At 56.2% G+C, this 17,672-nt stretch overlaps 1 protein-coding gene and 1 long non-coding RNA gene across 3 annotated transcripts; both read right to left on the bottom strand.

Moving 5' to 3' along the window:
- Positions 1-1,091: 1,091 nt before the first annotated feature.
- Positions 1,092-8,184, bottom strand: LOC101691780. Its single transcript, XM_045082915.1, has 4 exons — positions 8,094-8,184; positions 7,369-7,621; positions 7,087-7,272; positions 1,092-3,472 (listed from the first exon to the last, which is right to left on the bottom strand). Exons 1-4 carry the CDS (start codon positions 8,182-8,184, stop codon positions 3,286-3,288), a joined length of 717 nt encoding a protein of 238 aa, XP_044938850.1. The 3' UTR covers positions 1,092-3,285.
- A 953-nt stretch (positions 8,185-9,137) lies between these two features.
- On the bottom strand, positions 9,138-15,959 carry LOC123392783. 2 transcript variants are annotated; one of them, XR_006607434.1, is made up of 5 exons: positions 15,706-15,959; positions 14,569-14,741; positions 12,067-14,118; positions 9,490-9,601; positions 9,138-9,254 (listed from the first exon to the last, which is right to left on the bottom strand). It is a non-coding gene; the product is annotated as an uncharacterized LOC123392783 (long non-coding RNA). The 2 variants fall into 2 exon arrangements; XR_006607433.1 differs by having other exon boundaries at positions 9,138-9,601.
- Positions 15,960-17,672: the final 1,713 nt, after the last annotated feature.

The following is a 17,672-nucleotide window of genomic DNA, read 5'->3' as shown; positions in this document are numbered from 1 at the left end:
AGAAGTTACTCCTCCGGGCTGGGGAGCACCTGAGTCAAACCCTAGGTTCCTAGGGAGGTGTCAGAAGTCTCCGTTTCCTTCCTGGAAGGAGCGACTGTGACTGGATTTATGGGGGGCAAGGAGACTTCACCACAGCAGCCTGGGTCTGGGGTGCCAGAGTGGCCTGGGGCCCAGCTCAGGGGTGCCACAGTCGGGGTAGGGTCAGGCCCTAGTTCTGACACTTGCCGGCAGGTGATCTCAGGATGCTTTCTGTGCCGGTTTCCTCGCCCCCAAACAGGGCCAAGGTCAGCTTGTGCACGGGTGACATTTGAGTGAATGCCCATGAAAGGGGGGGTGGGGCGGTTATCGGCTCCAGGGAGACCTCCAGGGTGACCTGCCTGGCCTTGCCGAGCAGGCCAGCATGATGACACGTGTGTAGGCTTGAGTGCATCATTTTGGGTTGATCTGTACCATGCTCCAGCCCCTAGAGCAAGATCTCAATCACCCAGTGATATAGAGACACCCCCACATACAAGGGCGTCTTTGCAAAGCCTCGTGATTGGCCCAAGGGCTGCGGCCTCACCACACTCCTCCTCCCGGGGTAGGCCAAGAAGAGTCAGGAGAAGGCTCAGAAAATGACAAGGAAGGGTGTTCACAGCAGCTGTTGGGGGAAAGTAGGGTGGGGGCTTCCTGTCCCCGAGGGCTTCTGAGGTCAAGGTCTGGGGCCTGCCTGAGAACTTTCCCCACAGCCTCGAACTCTGGGATCTGGGTCTCCACTGAACGGGCCCTCACCCTTCGGCTGTGAGTGGCCACGCCAGGGGCCTCAAGTGAATCCTTCCATCTGGCTGACGGCCCATCTCTGAAATGCGGGCAGCAGTAATAAAACTTGGGGCGCCTGAGTGGCTCAGTCAGGTAAGTGTCTGCCCTCGGCTCAGGTCATGATCTCAAGGTCCTGGGATCGAGTCGTGGGCCTGGCTTCCTGCTCAGCGGTACGTCTGCTTCTCTCTCTACGCTTCCCCCCGCCCCACTCATTATCTTTCACTCTCTCTGTCTCTCAAATAAATAAATAAAATCTTTTCTAAAAAGAAAAAAAATAATAAAACCACCTTTTAGGGTTGCTGGGAGGACCAGGTGAGATGGCCCACAGGAGAGAGGCTGGCGCGGTAGGAGCCTTCCTGAACGAGGCAGCATGTAGGGAAGGGCTCGCTTGGCCCTCTGTCCAAGCAATCATTAACCAGAATTATAAATTGACAGTGTGGAGACATGAAATCGGGTGAGATGGACAGTTCTTCTTTCTAATCACTTTCAGGGAAAGATACGATGCATTGATCGACAGAGACGAACCACAGTTTAGGCTCCAACCAGTGTCCGTGACTAAAGCAGCCACCTCGTTAACTTAGATCTACAAAGAGTGTCTTCATCCTGGCGAGAGGAAGGCATGGGGGAAGGGAGCTGCTGCTGGCGTGGGATGATGGGGAGACCCAGGAGCCAGGTTGGGACCCCCCCCAATTCCAACCAACCCCAGAAGAAGCCCAAGGAATCCTTCCAAGGCAGCCACTATGAGAGCTGTATCCTGGTGGGAAGTGAGTTCTCCAACTCTGGAGTAATGTAAGCATTTGGCGTTCATTCAACAAGTGTCCACTAAGGCCTACCTTGAGATGGTTCTCAGCCTCCCTCTGGGCTCAGTCAGCCTCACTGGGGCCCACCGCCGTGGTACCCAAGGGGCCTAGAGCTCGATGGGCCAAATGGTTGTCTTCATTCTTAAGCCAAGAAATTTTCCACTTCCGATGGTTGGTTTCTCCCATGTTGAAAGAAGAGCCCTTTGGGTTCAGGGACAGGGCTTAAACCTGTGACACTGCCTGGAATGCCGAGAGGGGACAGGACCCTGATACCTTCCTGGGCTTCCCCAGAGCAGTTCCGGCTGGCACTCGTGCTGCCCTGTGTCCCCCTGATGACCCGATACACAACTGTCCCATTTCTCGGCTTCATTTCTCTTCCTGAGTGGGGCAACCTTGGGGCGTCTGGCTGGCTCAGCTGGCAGGACACTCAACTCTTGATCTCAGGGTCATGAGTATGAGCAGCACGTTGGGTGTAGAAATGACTTAAATACATGAAAAAAGAAACTTTAAAAAAAGGGGGGGGGGATCTTCCACGTGGCAGGGACAACCTAAACAAGACTTCCGAGCCTCAGAAGGAGGCTTGTCTCGCCAAATACCATAGACACGTCCCAGGCCAGGTCTCCCATAGGCCCGGCAGGGGCCACGTGTCCATCCCTGGGCCAATCCCTGTGGCTGGGAAATGAGCCAGGGTGATAGATACCCCTTCCAAAGCCCACGGGGCTCCGGGGAGGAGACCCCGCTTACAGAGCAGGGGAGGGGACGGTGAAATCAGCGGACCGCTGTAGCAGTTATGACATGCCAACCACTGTCATTACAAAATTGATTCTTTTTTTTTTTTTTTTTTTTAATCTTCTCGCTCTCACCAAGAAGCAGGGACCCTTAGCATCCTTCCACAACAGCAAGGCCTCGAGAGCGACGGAGTTTGCCCGGCGTGGGAGGGGTGTCTGTGGGACCTGCACCTGCTTCTGACTCCAGTCCCGAATGCCTGCCTCCTCCAAGTGGGTACAGTGGAGTCCTTGCTTCCAGACCAGCTTCTCTCGGAACAGTGGTGTGTGTGTGTGTGTGTGTGTGTGTGCGTGCGCGTGTACACGCGCGAGTGTGCAAGGGAGTGTGAGTGTGTGTGTGAAAGAGTTTAATCCGCCAGCAGCCCACTAGCCCTCCCCCCTCCCAGGCAGGGGCGCCCACCCTCACACACCTGTGCCCCGGGCACAGCCGAGGCTGATGGCCGTCTGCTCTCTGAGGAGGCCGCACACGTCTCTAAGCAGCCCCTTCCCCACAGCCGAACAGCTGGCCACCATCTTGGCACACATTTCCCTGTCACATCTGATTTGCAAAGTCATGTCTGTAACAGACCCACAGGAGCGTCCAGTTGGGACTTTTTCAGGTCAAGAAGTATTTTCCAGAGAGTCTCTAGTTCTTTCGAGGAGAAAAAGAATGTGAGGAGAAAAGAAAGAATCCTGTCTCTGTTGCACGGCCAACACTCAACACCAGTGCAATGTTCCTCTGGGCCACCCTGGGTGAAGGCCTTCAAGATCACTTTGAGGTTCTGTCTTTATCCCATTTGACAGATGAGGAAATCGAGGCTCACAGGAGTCCTGTCATTTTTCCCAAGGTCACACGGCTGCTAAGGGCAGAGCTGGGAATCGAGCAGGGCCCTTCCAGACGCCCGAGCCCTTGCTCATCACCATCATGTCCGCAGTCTTCCAGTGGATACCTGAGGTGGCCGGTCCAGCCGGCCTGACTTCAAGACCTCCTCCTCCTCCAGGAAGGCTGCCAGGGCCTCTGCCGCTCTCATACCTGCTGCTGACTGGAGTTTCTGGTTTCCAGAGCATCCAAGGAGGGCCCTGGTCATCCTCTTGGCCAAGACATTTTGACTGCAAGGAAAGGAAGCCATGAGAATGCAGACAATGGGAGTCCCATAAAAATCCACAGCCCTCAGCCCACCCAGGCACCATGGGAACCAAGCCGGGCCCTCGAGGACCGAGCCACACTCTGAGGGCTGGGCTGTGGGTCGTCTCTCCCTCTCTCCGTCTCCTTCGGGGAATTCCGCCGGGGAGGACGCCCGGGAGCCCCAGCCCCAAGACCGTGCGCTCCCCATCTGCATTGTCACCCCTGCCTCTCCTCCGCCTCTGAGCACTAACTCCCAGGGGGAGGCTCCCAGTGGGGTCAGCAATGGTAGCCCGGACCGGGCCGGGGGGTACGCAGCAAGTCAGGAGTGTGGAGGAGGATGATCACGCAACCTTCGGCAGCCCCCTCCTGCCCGGGTGCACTGTCGCAAGGTGAAGCCTGAGGCAAGTGACTGACACCAACTGTCTACAACCAGGGGGAGGGACCACACCTTCTTCCCTCCTCCGTGCAGTCAGGTAGCGCCTGCCCAGCAAGTATTTGTGAAGGAATGGAATTAATGTTAGGTTTCCTAGTCCCCAAAAGGGTTCCATGGAGACAGAGGGGAAAGGCTGCAGGACCCCTCAGAGCCTTTAATTAACCACCGCCCACTATGCTCTGGGAAGGGGGTGCCATGTTCAGCATCGCCCAAGTTCTCTTTTGTGGAAGCATGTGTAGACATTTCTAGAACGGGGGTAAGTCAGAACTCAGGTGGCAATGCTGTTTCAGGCAATCCAAGGGAAGCTGTGTCAGGTGCCAGCTGAGAGCATGGCCTCTGGAGTCAGGCACACCAGTGCTGTTGCCTATTAGCTGTGTGACCACTTGGCCTCTCTGAGCCACAGTTAGCCCACACGCTTCCATGGCGATCATCAGGGCCACTCCATCTTTTTCCCTGCTGCATCATTGCCATGCTCTACCACGTAGCAGTCGCCCCCTCCCTGGCTTCTCTGGCTCCCCTTTGGATATGATCTCAGAGTACAGGGGCCTCTAGTCCTCTTGTTCCCCATTCACTGTACCCCAGCACCCAACACCCAGAGCAGGCCTGACACACAGTAACATTTGCTAGATGAATGAATGAATGAATGAATGAATGAAGAATGAGCGCATGGTATTTCTCTGTGAGCACTGAGTTTAGTTTGGGGCAGGCGTGGCCACTCCCTGACTCTGGCCTCCTCCTGCCTTCTCTTGCGCCTCAGTCTGGCCTGAATCTAAAGGAAGTCCAAGACCCAGTCAGCAAATGTTTATTCAATTTGAATAATTATATCCTTTGGGGAGTTGGCTGACCAGAAACATGATTGAGAGAAACTCTTTCTCAAATACACATAAAAACAACAGCCTCCCCCTCTGGAGGGCGCTAGAGGCACCAGGCCTGGGCTCGCCACCCGCACCCCCCCCACACACGGTACTGAGCTTCTGGACTCCACACCACGCCCCTGTGGTGGGACTCTAGCGTTGTGCCCATTACCCAGAGGAGGAGAGTGAGGCTCAGCGTGCTCAGTGAATCGCCCAAGATCACACAGCGAAGGGGAAGCGAGGCCACAGGTTTCGTCTGACTCCAGACCCGGCAGTCTTAACCCTCCATCGTTTCTGACGAGAACCATGGCATGGGACACAGGCAAGAACACAGTTCTGGAGTCTGGACTGAAATCCCACCTCTGCTTCACCCCCTACTTGTGTGACACTAGGCCAGTCCTGTCACCTCTCTGAGCGAGTCTGTTTCCTTCTCTGTCAAATAGGGCCAGTCATCCGTAAGGTGGATTCCAAGGGCTAGCAGATGGGAGAGAGATTTCTGAGGTAGCACCAGCTCCGTGGCCGCGCATGTTCAGAGGACAGAAAAGCCTTGGAAATGCCTGCCTCCAGAATGAAGCCCTCGGCTGAGCCCGAGGCATTGGGGCCTATGTTGTGGAAGGCATATGGCAGCTCCCAATAAAGTCACGCAGAACCAATTGTCAGCTTCCGCTGGTGCTGCAGACTGTCCCAGGGTCCTTTTGGACAGACCATGGGGTGAAGGCAGTGGGGCAGTGAGCTGGAGCCCAGGTCCGGCCTAGACCCATGCTCTAGCTCCGGGAGCCTGTGAGGGCGTGTGAGCCTCAGTACATGTTGGCCCAGAACACCACTGCCTTGTCTGCCAGGATGACCTCACGTTGGTCAAGATGGCGGCCCCATGGCGGCCATGTCTGCCCCCAAACGCAGGGCCCACGGGGTAACAAGGGCCCCACTGCGGCTGGATGCGACACGGAACAAATGAATTCTTGAACTGTGACCAGGCTCCAAACGGAGTGAGTCAGAGCCCAGGATAGCCTAAACTCCCCGAGACATGGGAAGAAACCCATCAGCCCATCCCCACGCCCCTGAGAATGCTGGGTAATTACGTTTTCCCCCTTTGTCTTTCTGTTTTCTTTTAGCAGAACCACCAAGAGGCCGCCGCAAAAATCAGTTAGAGCTTCCAAAGTGCTTCTTTCCCCAGAAATCTTTTATAAAAGGTGAAAGATTTACAAGACCCGAAGAGCAAACCAAGCAGGATAATTGTTTTTGGAATGACCCCAATATTTTCACCCCGGTGACCCCGGCTGGGCATCTTGCCCCATATTTATGATTCCTGGTCCTCTGCGCACCGCCGGGCGACCTTTCTGAGCCCCTTCTGCGAGCCCCCAGTCCCTTATCGGGCCTGTAACTCACCCTGACGTTATCTCTCGGGAGGGTTTTATGCACTTTAATTTAACTCCCCTCATCATTATTTCCCGGACTTCAAGGTTTTCTCTCTCGAGCTGCCCTTCCCGGGACAAGCATAATCTGTTTGCCATCAAGCCCAATAAATATGTTTGTGCGGGAGATGGGAACCATTTGGGGAGAGAGGCCCAGGCCTGAGAAGCAGCCTCGGGCTCTCACCCCAGTCTGGGCGGCCCGGCTGGACGCTGTGTCCTTGAGCCGCTCTCAGGCCGGGGTCCGGACCTAGCGAATGGACCTACAGGACAGCCAGTGAAATTTGAATCTCAGTTGGATAAGGGGTTTATTTTAGTGTAAGTGTGTCCCATTCAATGAACGCCCCCCAAATTATTCGCGGGGCTTCTGCGATTCCACTTGGGCTGGGTGTCCTATGTTTTATCCGGCATCGGCTCCTGGGTGACCAGCTGCCCTGCTCGCACCCCTCAATGCAGATTGGGCCACCAGAGAGAGGATTCGGAGCTGCCATGACACACACCACAGCTGGACGGCTTAAACAAGACAGTTCTTTTCTCACAGTTCCGAAAGGTAAAACACAAGGTCAAGGTATTGGCTGGGGGCTGGTTTGTCCTGAAGCCTCTCTCTTTGGCTTCTCCCCCTTCTCATGGGGACATCAGTTGGGGGTTAGGGGTTAGGACTTCAGTAGAGGAATGTGAGAGGGGACCCACCCTGCCCCCCCCCCCCGCCAAGAGCCCTAGAGAGTGAAGGGGACAGGGCAGCTATTCCTGCACTGAACCCCTGGTCCCTCCTGGAGTGCGGCTGTTTCCTGACCTGCCCCAGCCCCACTCTCCAAGTCAGGTCCTCCCTTCAAAACGGTGACCACCACAATGAGAACCTTCCACGCCCTGGTTCCACCCTCGTGGTCTGAAGCGGGCCTCACCCTGGCAGCTCCGGCGGGGGAATGGTCCTCCTGGCTGTCTCCGCAAGCCCCCGTGGTCCAAGGAGTGGGCTGGCACGGTGGCCGTTGAGGGCAGCACCACGATGACCTGGTCTCAGAAGACACCTTGTCCAGCTCCACCGAAGCCCGGGCTGAGCTTTCAGCGCAAACTCCATGTAGACATCGCCCCTGGGGCGTCCAGAGAACTTGTCACAAAGCGCAGTGACCCAGGGGACTGCTCACAGGAATTGAAGTAGGCCTCCGGCTCCTGGACCAAAGACTGACCTGTGGTCGACTGCACCTTCTCCATGGGAGTCCCTGACGTGCGCTTCCCCTGTGCGCCACCCCAGGGCCTGCTCCGTGACCCGCAGCTTCTGTCTGATGGCCTCCAGCTCCCAATCAGGTACCAGGTCCCTGGCCAGGTCCTCTTCCCTCCAAGAGAGATGGATTTGACTGCCTTCCACGGCAAGTCCAAGCAACTCAGACGTGCTTATGTGGCCTTGCCCATTCGTTTCCACAGTAAAGGCTCTTTTGGGCTCTGCCCAAAACACAGCCTATAAATATTTATTGAACAAATAGAATCAACACAGATTTCCCTAACCATGGTTAATACTAGTAATGAAATAACCACATTATACCTATGACAAAAGGCGTCCACGAGAACCTCCTGAAACCTCCCAGTACTTTCCTTCACCATTCAAAAGGAGGCAAGCACAGGAGAACAGAAACTGTTACTAGAAGTTCAGGAACAGCAAAACCCTTCCATGCTACCAGTCTTCACAGTGGCTGTGTCATCTCAAGAGGGGTCACATGTGTCCGCTTAAGCTCGGTGCACCTTGCCCTATAAGAGTTATACCTCAGTTCAACAGTTAGGGAAAATAAAAATAATGTTAAATGCATCTGAGTCATACAAATCTATACATTGGATTAAACTACATGGAAACACAAATGAAATTGTGTAAAACCTGGTGAAACCGACATCAGGCTGTGTTTCTCTAGCAGAATCGTACCAATATAATTTCCCGGCTTTGGTATCGTCTCACAGCTGTGCAAGGTACCACCTCTGGGGGAAGCTGGGGGAAGAGTAACCCGGACTCGCATCACTATTTTTTGCAACTTCCTGTAAGTCTATCCCTAACATTAAAACAAAAAGATTTTTAGAAAATTTAAAAACGAGAGATGTGCTGAAATCAGAACCAAATCTCTATGTACGTAGCATTTATTAAGCCCTGGAAAGAATTCAGAACAGTCTAGCGACCCAGGCTGAGCTGTGAAAGATAGGTGAGATATGGTTTATAAACTCAAAGAATTCTGAGTTCTGGAAAAGTATCGAAAAGTAGGGGTGGTTATCAGTACATAACGAAGCTTAGCTGATACTAACCTAAAGAGATACACTGTAAAGAAAATAGAGGGAATGGAAATCATAATATTGGATAAAGAAGTACTCTAGTATCTTTTAAAAAAAAGATTTTATTTATTTAGAGAGAGTAAGTGGGAGAAACGCCAGAGGGAGAGTATCTCAAGCAGACTCCCCAGTGAGCGTGGAGCCTGATGGGGGACTGGATCCCAGGACCCTGAGATCGTGACCTGAGCCCAAACCAAGAGACGCTCTCCTGACTGAGGCACCCAGGAGCCCCAGTACTCAAGTATCTTAATGCTCTGTGGTTTTTCATGACCATGTGCCTCTTTGGCGTGAAGACTTGTGTTTACTCATTTGAGGAATACTCTATCAGCTTTGACTATTTCTAAACATTGTTAACTAATATCTTGGCTTCTGTACTTGGTAGCCCGTATGAAAACAAACAAACAAGAAAGACTGTGCCTGGGGGCACCTGGGTGGCTCAGTGGTTTGGGCCGCTGCCTTCGGCTCAGGTCATGATCTCAGGGTCCTGGGATCGAGCCCCGCATCGGGCTCTCTGCTCCGCAGGAAGCCTGCTTCCCTCTTTCTCTCTCTCTCTGCCTGGCTCTCTGCCTACTTGTGATCTCTGTCTGTCAAATAAATAAATAAAATCTTTAAAAAAAAAAAAAAAAGAAAGACTGTGCCTGAGTCCGACCATGGTACACGAGCAGGAAAGTTTAATGAGATAACACAGCAAAACCAAGGCCTGCTCCAGGAGAGGCTGGAACTCCAGACGGCAGGAACCTGTCTCTTTCCATCTTATTCCCAGAGTCTGGCACAGAGAAGACACACGGTGAGAATTTGCTGACTCAGTGAGGGGGTGCCACCTCGGTTGGGCGTCCGCCCCTGGCCTCACAGGCCAGTGGGTCTCCTTGGGTTGGGTTCCGGAGGCCCCATACCCACCAAGTGCCCCCATTCTACCCCTACCGAGGCCCAGGTCTGTGCCTGGGAGCCAGGAGCAACCAAGGCCTGTCCCTTCTCTGGAGCCCCGGCACCCAAGAACCCACCTTTCTGGGTCCTTGGCTCTGCCACTTGCAGCAAAGGGAAGACAGTCGGGAGACGGGGAGAGCCTGTGCTCCACGGAGGAGGCCTGGCCCAGCTGTCTGGGGAGGCCTCGGCCTGTAAAGACATGGTACTTCAATGAGGGTCTCCTGATACAATAAAAGATTATCAGCTAAATAAAACAAGAAGTGACTGGGGCCACTATGCCCTGTTGGATTGAAATCGTGTGAGCAAAGTGGTTTTCTCTGAGAGATTTATTTCCCGCGCTGGCTTCAGGCAGCCAGCCCAGCCGGAAAGAACGGGGCTGGTCTCCCGCCATTTGGGTGGGGGGAAGGGGACCGCGGGGTTTTATTTAATCTTCCAGTGAGCTGGAACAGTGAAGGCGGCATGAATGGACATTAATTCTGAAACAAATTATTAAAGCGCGATCTGGGATTCCGGGAAAGCCATCTACCCCCTGCCTGTCTGCCACTTCCCCTCACCAAGGCCATAAAATCCCTCCTCTCCACTCAAAACCCAACACCACGTTAACGGGGTCTCCCATTCAGGCTGAGGAGACAGGTCTGGTACTGACCTCGGCTGAGAGGCAACAGAGCATCAAAACTGCACCTGCCCCTGCGGCCTCAGCCATCTACCTGCCTGGGCTTTGGCCCCTGACAGGGACCCCCAGATTTCTTATTCCTTTTTACCTGTATTAGTGTTCAAGGAACGGCGTAAGCAAAGATGGCTGCCGCCTCGGTCACGTGGGCTCAACTTCCATCGCCTCTACCACAGGGACCTCAGCCCCCCTTGGGCCTCCCGACCTGCTTCCTCACACCTGGCCAGGGCCAGGCCAGCAGGGATCCTGCTCTCCCAGCTGCATGGCGCCTTCATCCCACACCCAGCGCTGGGCCCTACCCAGGCCCTGCTCGTCTAAGGGGAACAAGACCTGAATTCAGGTTAGGAGCCAGAAAGCATGGTGTGGGGGTTCTGGGGCCTCTGGCTGGGTCCTGGAGACACAGAAAAGTCAGACCCAGCACCGCTGGTGGCCAGTCTAGGAGAGGAGAAGCAGCCACTGGTGAGCGACTGCTGTGGAGATGTTGGCCCACGAAGGGCTGAATCTAGTCAGCTGGGCGCCAGGCTGAGCCTGGAGACACTTCCAAGATAAGACCCTGACCCGGGCACTGCGTAAACCGACTGGACCTCTGAGAGGAGAAAACAGCATTTGCGAAGGTCTGGAAGTAAAATATTGACTATTGTTTCCAAGAGCTATAATAATAGCAGTTAAAATGTATGTATTGAGCATTTACTATGTGCTGAGCCAAGTACTTCACGCATGTTCTCTAATTTTAGTCTTTCCAACAACCCTATGAGGAGACAGGCAGTGTCAGTATTCCCAGTTACAGATGGGGAGACGGAAGCTCTGGGAGACCCAGTTGTGCCATCCGGTCAGTATGTGGGAGAGTCAGAATTTGAACCTAGGTCTGTCTGACTCCAGAAACAATGCTCGTAGCCACCCCATACTCCACCTCCCCCCAATCAAACCCAGGCTGCTCACTGCCTCAGGCCATGGAGGACCAGCAGGCTTTGCATCCAGGTCTGTTCCCCTGATCAACACCCTAGGGAGTCCAGGGCCTGGGAAAACCTACCTGGCCTGGCTCTCCCCCATTCCCTAGTCACTTCCTGTCCCTTTAACAGGGCAAGCATCCCTGGGTGACAGGGGCTGGGCAGGACTGAGAGACCCCAGGCAGGTCAGCCCCTCTGGGGGAGCCCAGCAGCCCACCACGGCCATGTCCATGGGCCCACTTGCCTGGGACTCACATTTTTTAATGATCAGAAAACATCTGGAGGCCAGATGGCTTGACATCCAATGTAGATGTGTCACTCGTGGTTCCCAAGTCCCAGAGCCTGGCATGGATCAGGACCAAAGGCTCACCAGGGCTCCCATCAGACCAGGCTGGGGGCCCCGAGCTGCTCCTTCTCCCGGCCACGGCACCACCACGCACTAAGCTGTACCAACCAGAAACTGGCAGGGCCCTCCTGCCTCTCACCCCCCATCCCCTCCCTGAGCAAGCCCCGTCACCGCCATCACAAAGCACATCCCCAACCCAGCCACTTCTCCCTGCCTCCCTCCCCCTCCCTCGGCCCAGCACCCCCATCTCTCCCCCTCCGCGACCCCCAACCATCTTCCCTCATCAGTCTAAAGGGGTTCCTTTAGAAACCCGGATCCAGGGGCGCCTGAGAGGCTCCATCGCTCAAACATCTGACTCTTGGTTTTGGCTCAGGCTACGATCTTGGGGTTGTGGGATTGAGCCCTGTGTGAGGCTCCCCGCTCCACCGGGTGTCTGCTTGAGATTCCCTCTCCCTCCGCCTCTGCTCCTACCCCTGCTCACGCTCTCTCTCTCTCAATCCCTGAATTAAATAAAATAAATATTTTTTTAAAAGGGAAGAAGAAAGAAACCCAGGTCCAATGGGGCCCCTCTGCCTCCCCACCCCACTTTGGTTTAAAACCCTCCAGGAGCTGCTCCCCACAGTCTGAGAACAAAGCCCCAGGTCTATGCCGCGGTCTGAGTTCCTATGTGACTGCCCTCCACGGGCCTCACCTGCCTTGGCCCGCACAACGCACCCCTTCTCAGAGTTCCCTGGCTCGGTGGCGTGGCTTCCTGTCCTCAAAACGTGACGTCCTTCCTGCTTCCGGACCTCCAGCCAAACTTGCCCTTTGGGCCCGTCATCCTCTCACCTTTGGGGTCGCAGCTCCCAGCACCTCCCGTGGACACCAAGCCCTGCTATGAGCTCTTGCCTTCCTTGAAATCGAATAATATATACTTAGCCTCCAGCCCTTCACAGACCGGGGATCCAGGAAGGCCGGGCTCACACGAAGCTCAGCATGGGCCTTAGCAAACAGTAGGTGCTCAATAAGTGACTACTGTTGCATAAAGAAAAGCACCAACCCTCAGCCCTTCAGCATCCTTCAATGGTCCCCAGTGCAGGCTCTGCTGAGAAAGGAGGGGCAGGTCCGGCCAGGGAGCGCGGATCTCATGGAGGGTGGGGTGACACAGGCCAGAAAGAAGGGGAGGTTCAGGGAAGGGGTGGGGGGGGGCATGCCTCTCCCTGGACATCCCTCCATAGCTTCCCAGAAGCAGAAGCCCCTGACAGGATCACAGACAGGAGGACTCAAGCAGCGCATGGTAAATAAGCATCATCTTTCTCTTGTTCTCTGATGATGGGAAAAGAGTACATTTTTCATCAGCCCAAACAAACAAACAAACAAACAAAAAACAATGAAAAACTAAGCATTGAGAAAGAACTTCGTTAGCAAAGGCCCTCTGGCTGGCAATGCACTCCCCACCCTACCCAAGCTAGTGGGTGGGCTCAGGTCAAGTTTTGCCTCACTCAGGGCACAGCTGTCCTCCTCCCTCTGTCAGGACACAACGTGGAGTCTTTCTTGATGGCCACGATGATTTGGAAATGATGTCACAGCTCTGTGTCTCTTTATTGTCCTGGTCCCTCTAGGGGCTCTCCGCCACCCTTGGGGCCAGGTGTCCCACCGTGCCCGGCTCTGGGTCTGGGTTCCTGGGAAGGGCAGAAAGAGATACAAGCAGCCCCAGTGGGGGACGGTGGCCCCACCCCAAAGACTGATCCTGTCACCCTGGTGGGAGCAAAGCCTCCAGGGATGGCCGGCGAGAGCTCCTGGGGGGCTGGGTTAAGAACCTGAATGGGGCTTCCTTAGACCAGCATTGACCATGACCACAAATCACGTCTCCCTGGGTCTGGCCCTCTCTGGCAGGCAGCCTGGGGTGCAACACTGGCTTCCGCAGGCACCTGGGACAGTGGGGGGCTCATGCAACCACCTATAGCGCACAGAAGGTGAGGTTCACCAGCGACACACAGGGCAGGAGAGAGGGCACCCCCACTCCTCTACTCCAGGCCTGCGTGCAGGGTCAGGAGACCCGAGAGAACACAGTTCGCCCAGCACCTGGGGATGCCGGGCAGCGAGACAGAAGCTAAGGGCCGGGCATGACCCGGAAAGTGGTTCAAGGACTCGGGGCTTGGTCCAGGGAGGCTCACAGTCACATTTGGGCTTACGGCTACCAGGCCTTCCTGTGGGGAGTGGGTAGGAGAGAAAGTCTGAAGCCTGGAGGACAAGAAGGAGTAAAGGGAACCTGAGAGAGAGGAGGGGTGAGGAGGGGGAGGCAGAGACCCATTTTATGCCCAAGGAAACAAAGCCTTGGAAAGGGATGATGACCTGTCCAGGGTCACTCAGAGAGGAACTGCAGAGAGGGGGTCCCTGAGATCTCTTTGACTCTCAGCCTTAGCTCTCTCCCCTGCCCATAAGGAATGGCACTCCACACACCATGTCACTCAACCCACCACTCGGGGAATACTTCATTATTTCTGATCTGCTCGGGACTCTCCCAATCGCAGGACAGTGAAAATGCAAACCAGCTAAAGCCAATACAGGTTTTACGGCTCAAAAACCAAAGAAAGACTGTGGTGGTGAAGATTCCAAAGCCCGTCCAGCAGAAAAGACTCTGGCCACAGGGATCGCGGGCCCGCCTCCGAACCAACCACAGCACCAGGATGGGGCACTCGGATTGGCCAAACCTGGATCATACCTCCTTTGCTGTCCTCAGTAGTGAGCACTGGGCTTGCTACTAGAAGGGAAGGGGAGAAAATACAGCTCAGAGAGGTTAAGCAACCCTCCCAGATCACACAGCGTGCCATGAATCCGTGGGCAGTGGGGGGGGGAGGGGGTCTAAGTCTGTGTGGGAAGAAGTCTGTGGGTGGTGACACGTAATTGGGGGCCTCTGCCCCTGGATTCTGTAGGAGAAAGTCCAAAGTTCCTTTTTTCTGGCATTTAGGCCCTCCGAGCTCTTCTTACCTCTCCCTCTGATCACACCCCCAACACGGGCAGCCACCAAAGACATGTCCTTTCTGCTCTGCTGAACGGGCCCCGTTGGACAGGGGTGGGGCCTTACCCCTCTCTAAACCCCTTCTGCCATGCCTCCTACTCCTGGGGCAGAGCTCAGGGCAGCTGCTTATGAAATATATGGATTCTGGAATGAGCTGGAAAGGATATAAAAGTCCTGAGGCTCCAAACGCACCAGACACAGGCAGCTCACCACCTCCGGGGCCATGTCTTCTGTTGCTGATACTGGCCAAGTCAACCCCCACCTACATGGGTCAAGGGGGCCCTAGAGCTTGCCAGCTTTCAGGGATGCTTCTCCTCTGGGCCTTCTCTGGGAGATCCCGGTCCAACAGACTCAAAAAGATGTCCCTACAAAGACACACTCGCAAGCATGTGCACACACACAGCACCCCAGCTGTTTCCTTAGAACAGGGATGGTGCCCATCTCCCACTCAAGTCTTCCTTCCTTTTGGAGAAGGAGCCCAGGGAACCCAGAGGGAGGGATTTAAGAGGGAGAAAGCCGCACTGCTTATCTCTGCCCTTGGAGGCCATCCTGCAGGCCTCCAGAACCCTGTGGGGACCTCCCCTGGAACAAAGGAAGAACTCCCCAGGCCGGAGGCCCAGCGCCCAGCATCAGCCCCAGGCACTTCCACGGGCGCACAGCACACACACAGGCCTCCCCACGGACTCAGGAGTCCCAAACGCGTCCCTGTTCCCACCGGTGGCTACTCTCAGGTTGCGGGTGGACGGGCACTCATTGTCACACTGTCACCAGCACCCCCGCACACCTGCTGCGACACAGGGCAGGGACACAACCTGCCCCACGGTGCACCCCGAGGGCCCCGGGAAAGCCCAGGGTGCAGGCGCCCCGCATTCTCTGCAGCTAGGGAACCGCGTAGAATGTTGGAGAGGCGGAGGGGGGGTGGGGGGTCCGGCCGCCTGTCCCACGCCCATGCGTCGGTCTGGGCCTTGGCCTCTGCCAGCGGGGGTGCTACCCCTAACGCCCCAAACACACACAGGGTTGTCCGCAGACCGGCGGGCTGGCGACGGCGGGGACGGCCACGCGGGACTGAGAACCGCCAGGACGCGCGGCCGCGGGAGCCGCCAGGGAGACCCAACTGCAGCCTCGTGGCGCCACCTACAGTCCGCACTGCGCGGGCTTCCCCGCCCCGGGCGCCCGCGGCTTGGCCCTGCACGTTCCCTCACTCTCAGGGTGCCCGCCGGTACCCCGCCGCCCTCCTGGATTCCTCCCCGGGGGAGGCGCAGGAGCTGCCCTCCGCGTCGGGTGCAGAAAGGCCCCGGAGCCCACAGCTGCCCACAGCTGCCCCCTCACCTGCCCCTCGGCTCTGCTGTCCCCCCTCCGCCCCAGGAGGGACGCCTCCTCCTGGCAGGGCGGTCCGCGGAGCCTAGGCGCACAACCCCGGAAGTGGGGAGACCAGGCCGCGACCTTGACACTGGGGCAGCTGGAGCTGGCCGGCCCCAGCCCTGCTCATCTGCACCACCTGCCGCACCCAGGAAGACTGGAGTCCCCAGCCTTCCGCAGAGCCCGGAAGCCTGCCTAGCTGTCCCCAGGAACTGCTGCCACCTGTTTAACAGTATCATACCAGAGAAGAAGCTCGGACACCCAACCTCCCTGCTCAGCTTGGGTCCAGAAAACCAAGCCCGGTGCAGGCTCCTTTGCTCTGGCCTGGGCCCCCTGAGTTCCTCTGTCTACACCCAGATCCTGGGCCCCTCCCCCTGCCATCCCCTACTGTGACTTGCAGGCACTGGCCCCAGTGGGGTTTTTTTAGGGTTTTTTTGCACTGATGACAGTAGTGAGAAGCTTTGGAAGGTAATGCTCAGGGCCAGGCCCTGTAAACCTCGCCACAAATCAACCCCTGGAGGGGCGGCATTATTATTACGGATTAACCCGAGAGTCAGCAAGGTCGGGGAGGCTGGCCCAAGCTCTCGGGGAGCAGGTGAGGGGCAGAGTTGAGGCTGGCTTTGTGGCATGACCCACTCACTCATAGGCACGAGAGTCAGGATCACACTGGTCACGGGGTGTCAGGCTCCAGCCCGAGCCTGGCCCTCTGCTGGCCTGCGCATTGGATGTCTCTGGGATGACCCTCCAGTTTTGCATCCGGACACACAGAGTCCACAGAGACGCAGCACCTTGCTCAGGACCACACAGCGGCTGTGGTCAAAGCCGCTCAGAAACCCAGGCAAGAGTCAGGACCCGGCTCCGCTTCCCGAGCTGCGGTCCCCGACCTGTAGGATCAACCATGCAGCCAGAGCTCTCTGTCTGGGAACAGAGGGACAAAGGGGAGAGGACAGGTATTGACATAAACAATAACAAACCCAGAGGACAGAACCGAGACAAGCGTTTGCCTGGGGCTTGGGCGGGAGCCCCAGGAAGAGACTAGATGCAGGAGGGGTCTGCCGGGAAAGGAGTCTCAAGGACGCGACATCTAGTGGACATTGAAGGGTGAGTAGGAGTTTGCCAGTGGAAAAATGCAGGCAGGGATATTTCGGGGGACACATGAGGTTTAGAGGCATGAGGAAGCTTAGCATGAGGGAATTTATACCTTGGTAGTTAGGAGTGTGGGAGACAGGCCCAGGCTGGGACCCCAGCCCCGCTCTGTGACCTGTGGCCGGGACCATAACCTTCTGAGCTTCCATGTCCTCATCCGTAAAATGGAAGAAATGGTCCTGTCTTCAGTCCCGGGGCAATCGCAAGGTTAGCCCAGGGTGGGACACACAAGGGGGCACCCGCGGGTACCCCGGAGGGAAGACCAGAGACTACTGGCGGGGAGTAGATAGGAACAAAGAATGAGGTGGCTGAGGAGGTCGTCGGAGGTCGGACAGACCAGGAGGGACCTTGAAAGTCAAGCTAAGGAATTCGGCTTCATGCCAAGGGCAGCAGGGAGGCGTGGTTGGAGTCAAGGAATTACAAATGGGATTTGTGTTTTAGAGGGTGCCCCCTGAGCAAAGCCTGGGGTGTCCTGGTCCTTGCCCCCCCCCCTTAGCCTGATGATTCTCATCCTCAGCTCTGTGAGGCGGAGAAGATCCCCCTCCCCCGCCCTATCCCCACCCTGATTCTGCGGCTGAGCAGGGCCGGGGAGGGGCTGGCCTGCAGCCATAGGCCCAGACACCTCAGGCCCAAGCACCTGCACCCCAGAGAAGGACCTGGGGTTCCCCGTGAGCCGGCCTCTGCTTTCCTCGGAGCCGCCCCTCCCCCCACCACACAGAGACACACTCCCGAGTCCCCATTACAGAGAAAGGACAGGCGGCACCGCCATAATTTCTATTTCCTTCTAAATA

Source organism: Mustela putorius, unplaced genomic scaffold (genome assembly GCF_011764305.1).
Source record: "Mustela putorius furo isolate JIRA1106 unplaced genomic scaffold, ASM1176430v1.1 tig00000596_pilon_pilon_pilon, whole genome shotgun sequence".
NCBI classification, from domain to species: Eukaryota; Metazoa; Chordata; class Mammalia; order Carnivora; family Mustelidae; genus Mustela; species Mustela putorius.
This window is presented reverse-complemented; position numbering and strand designations above follow the sequence as displayed.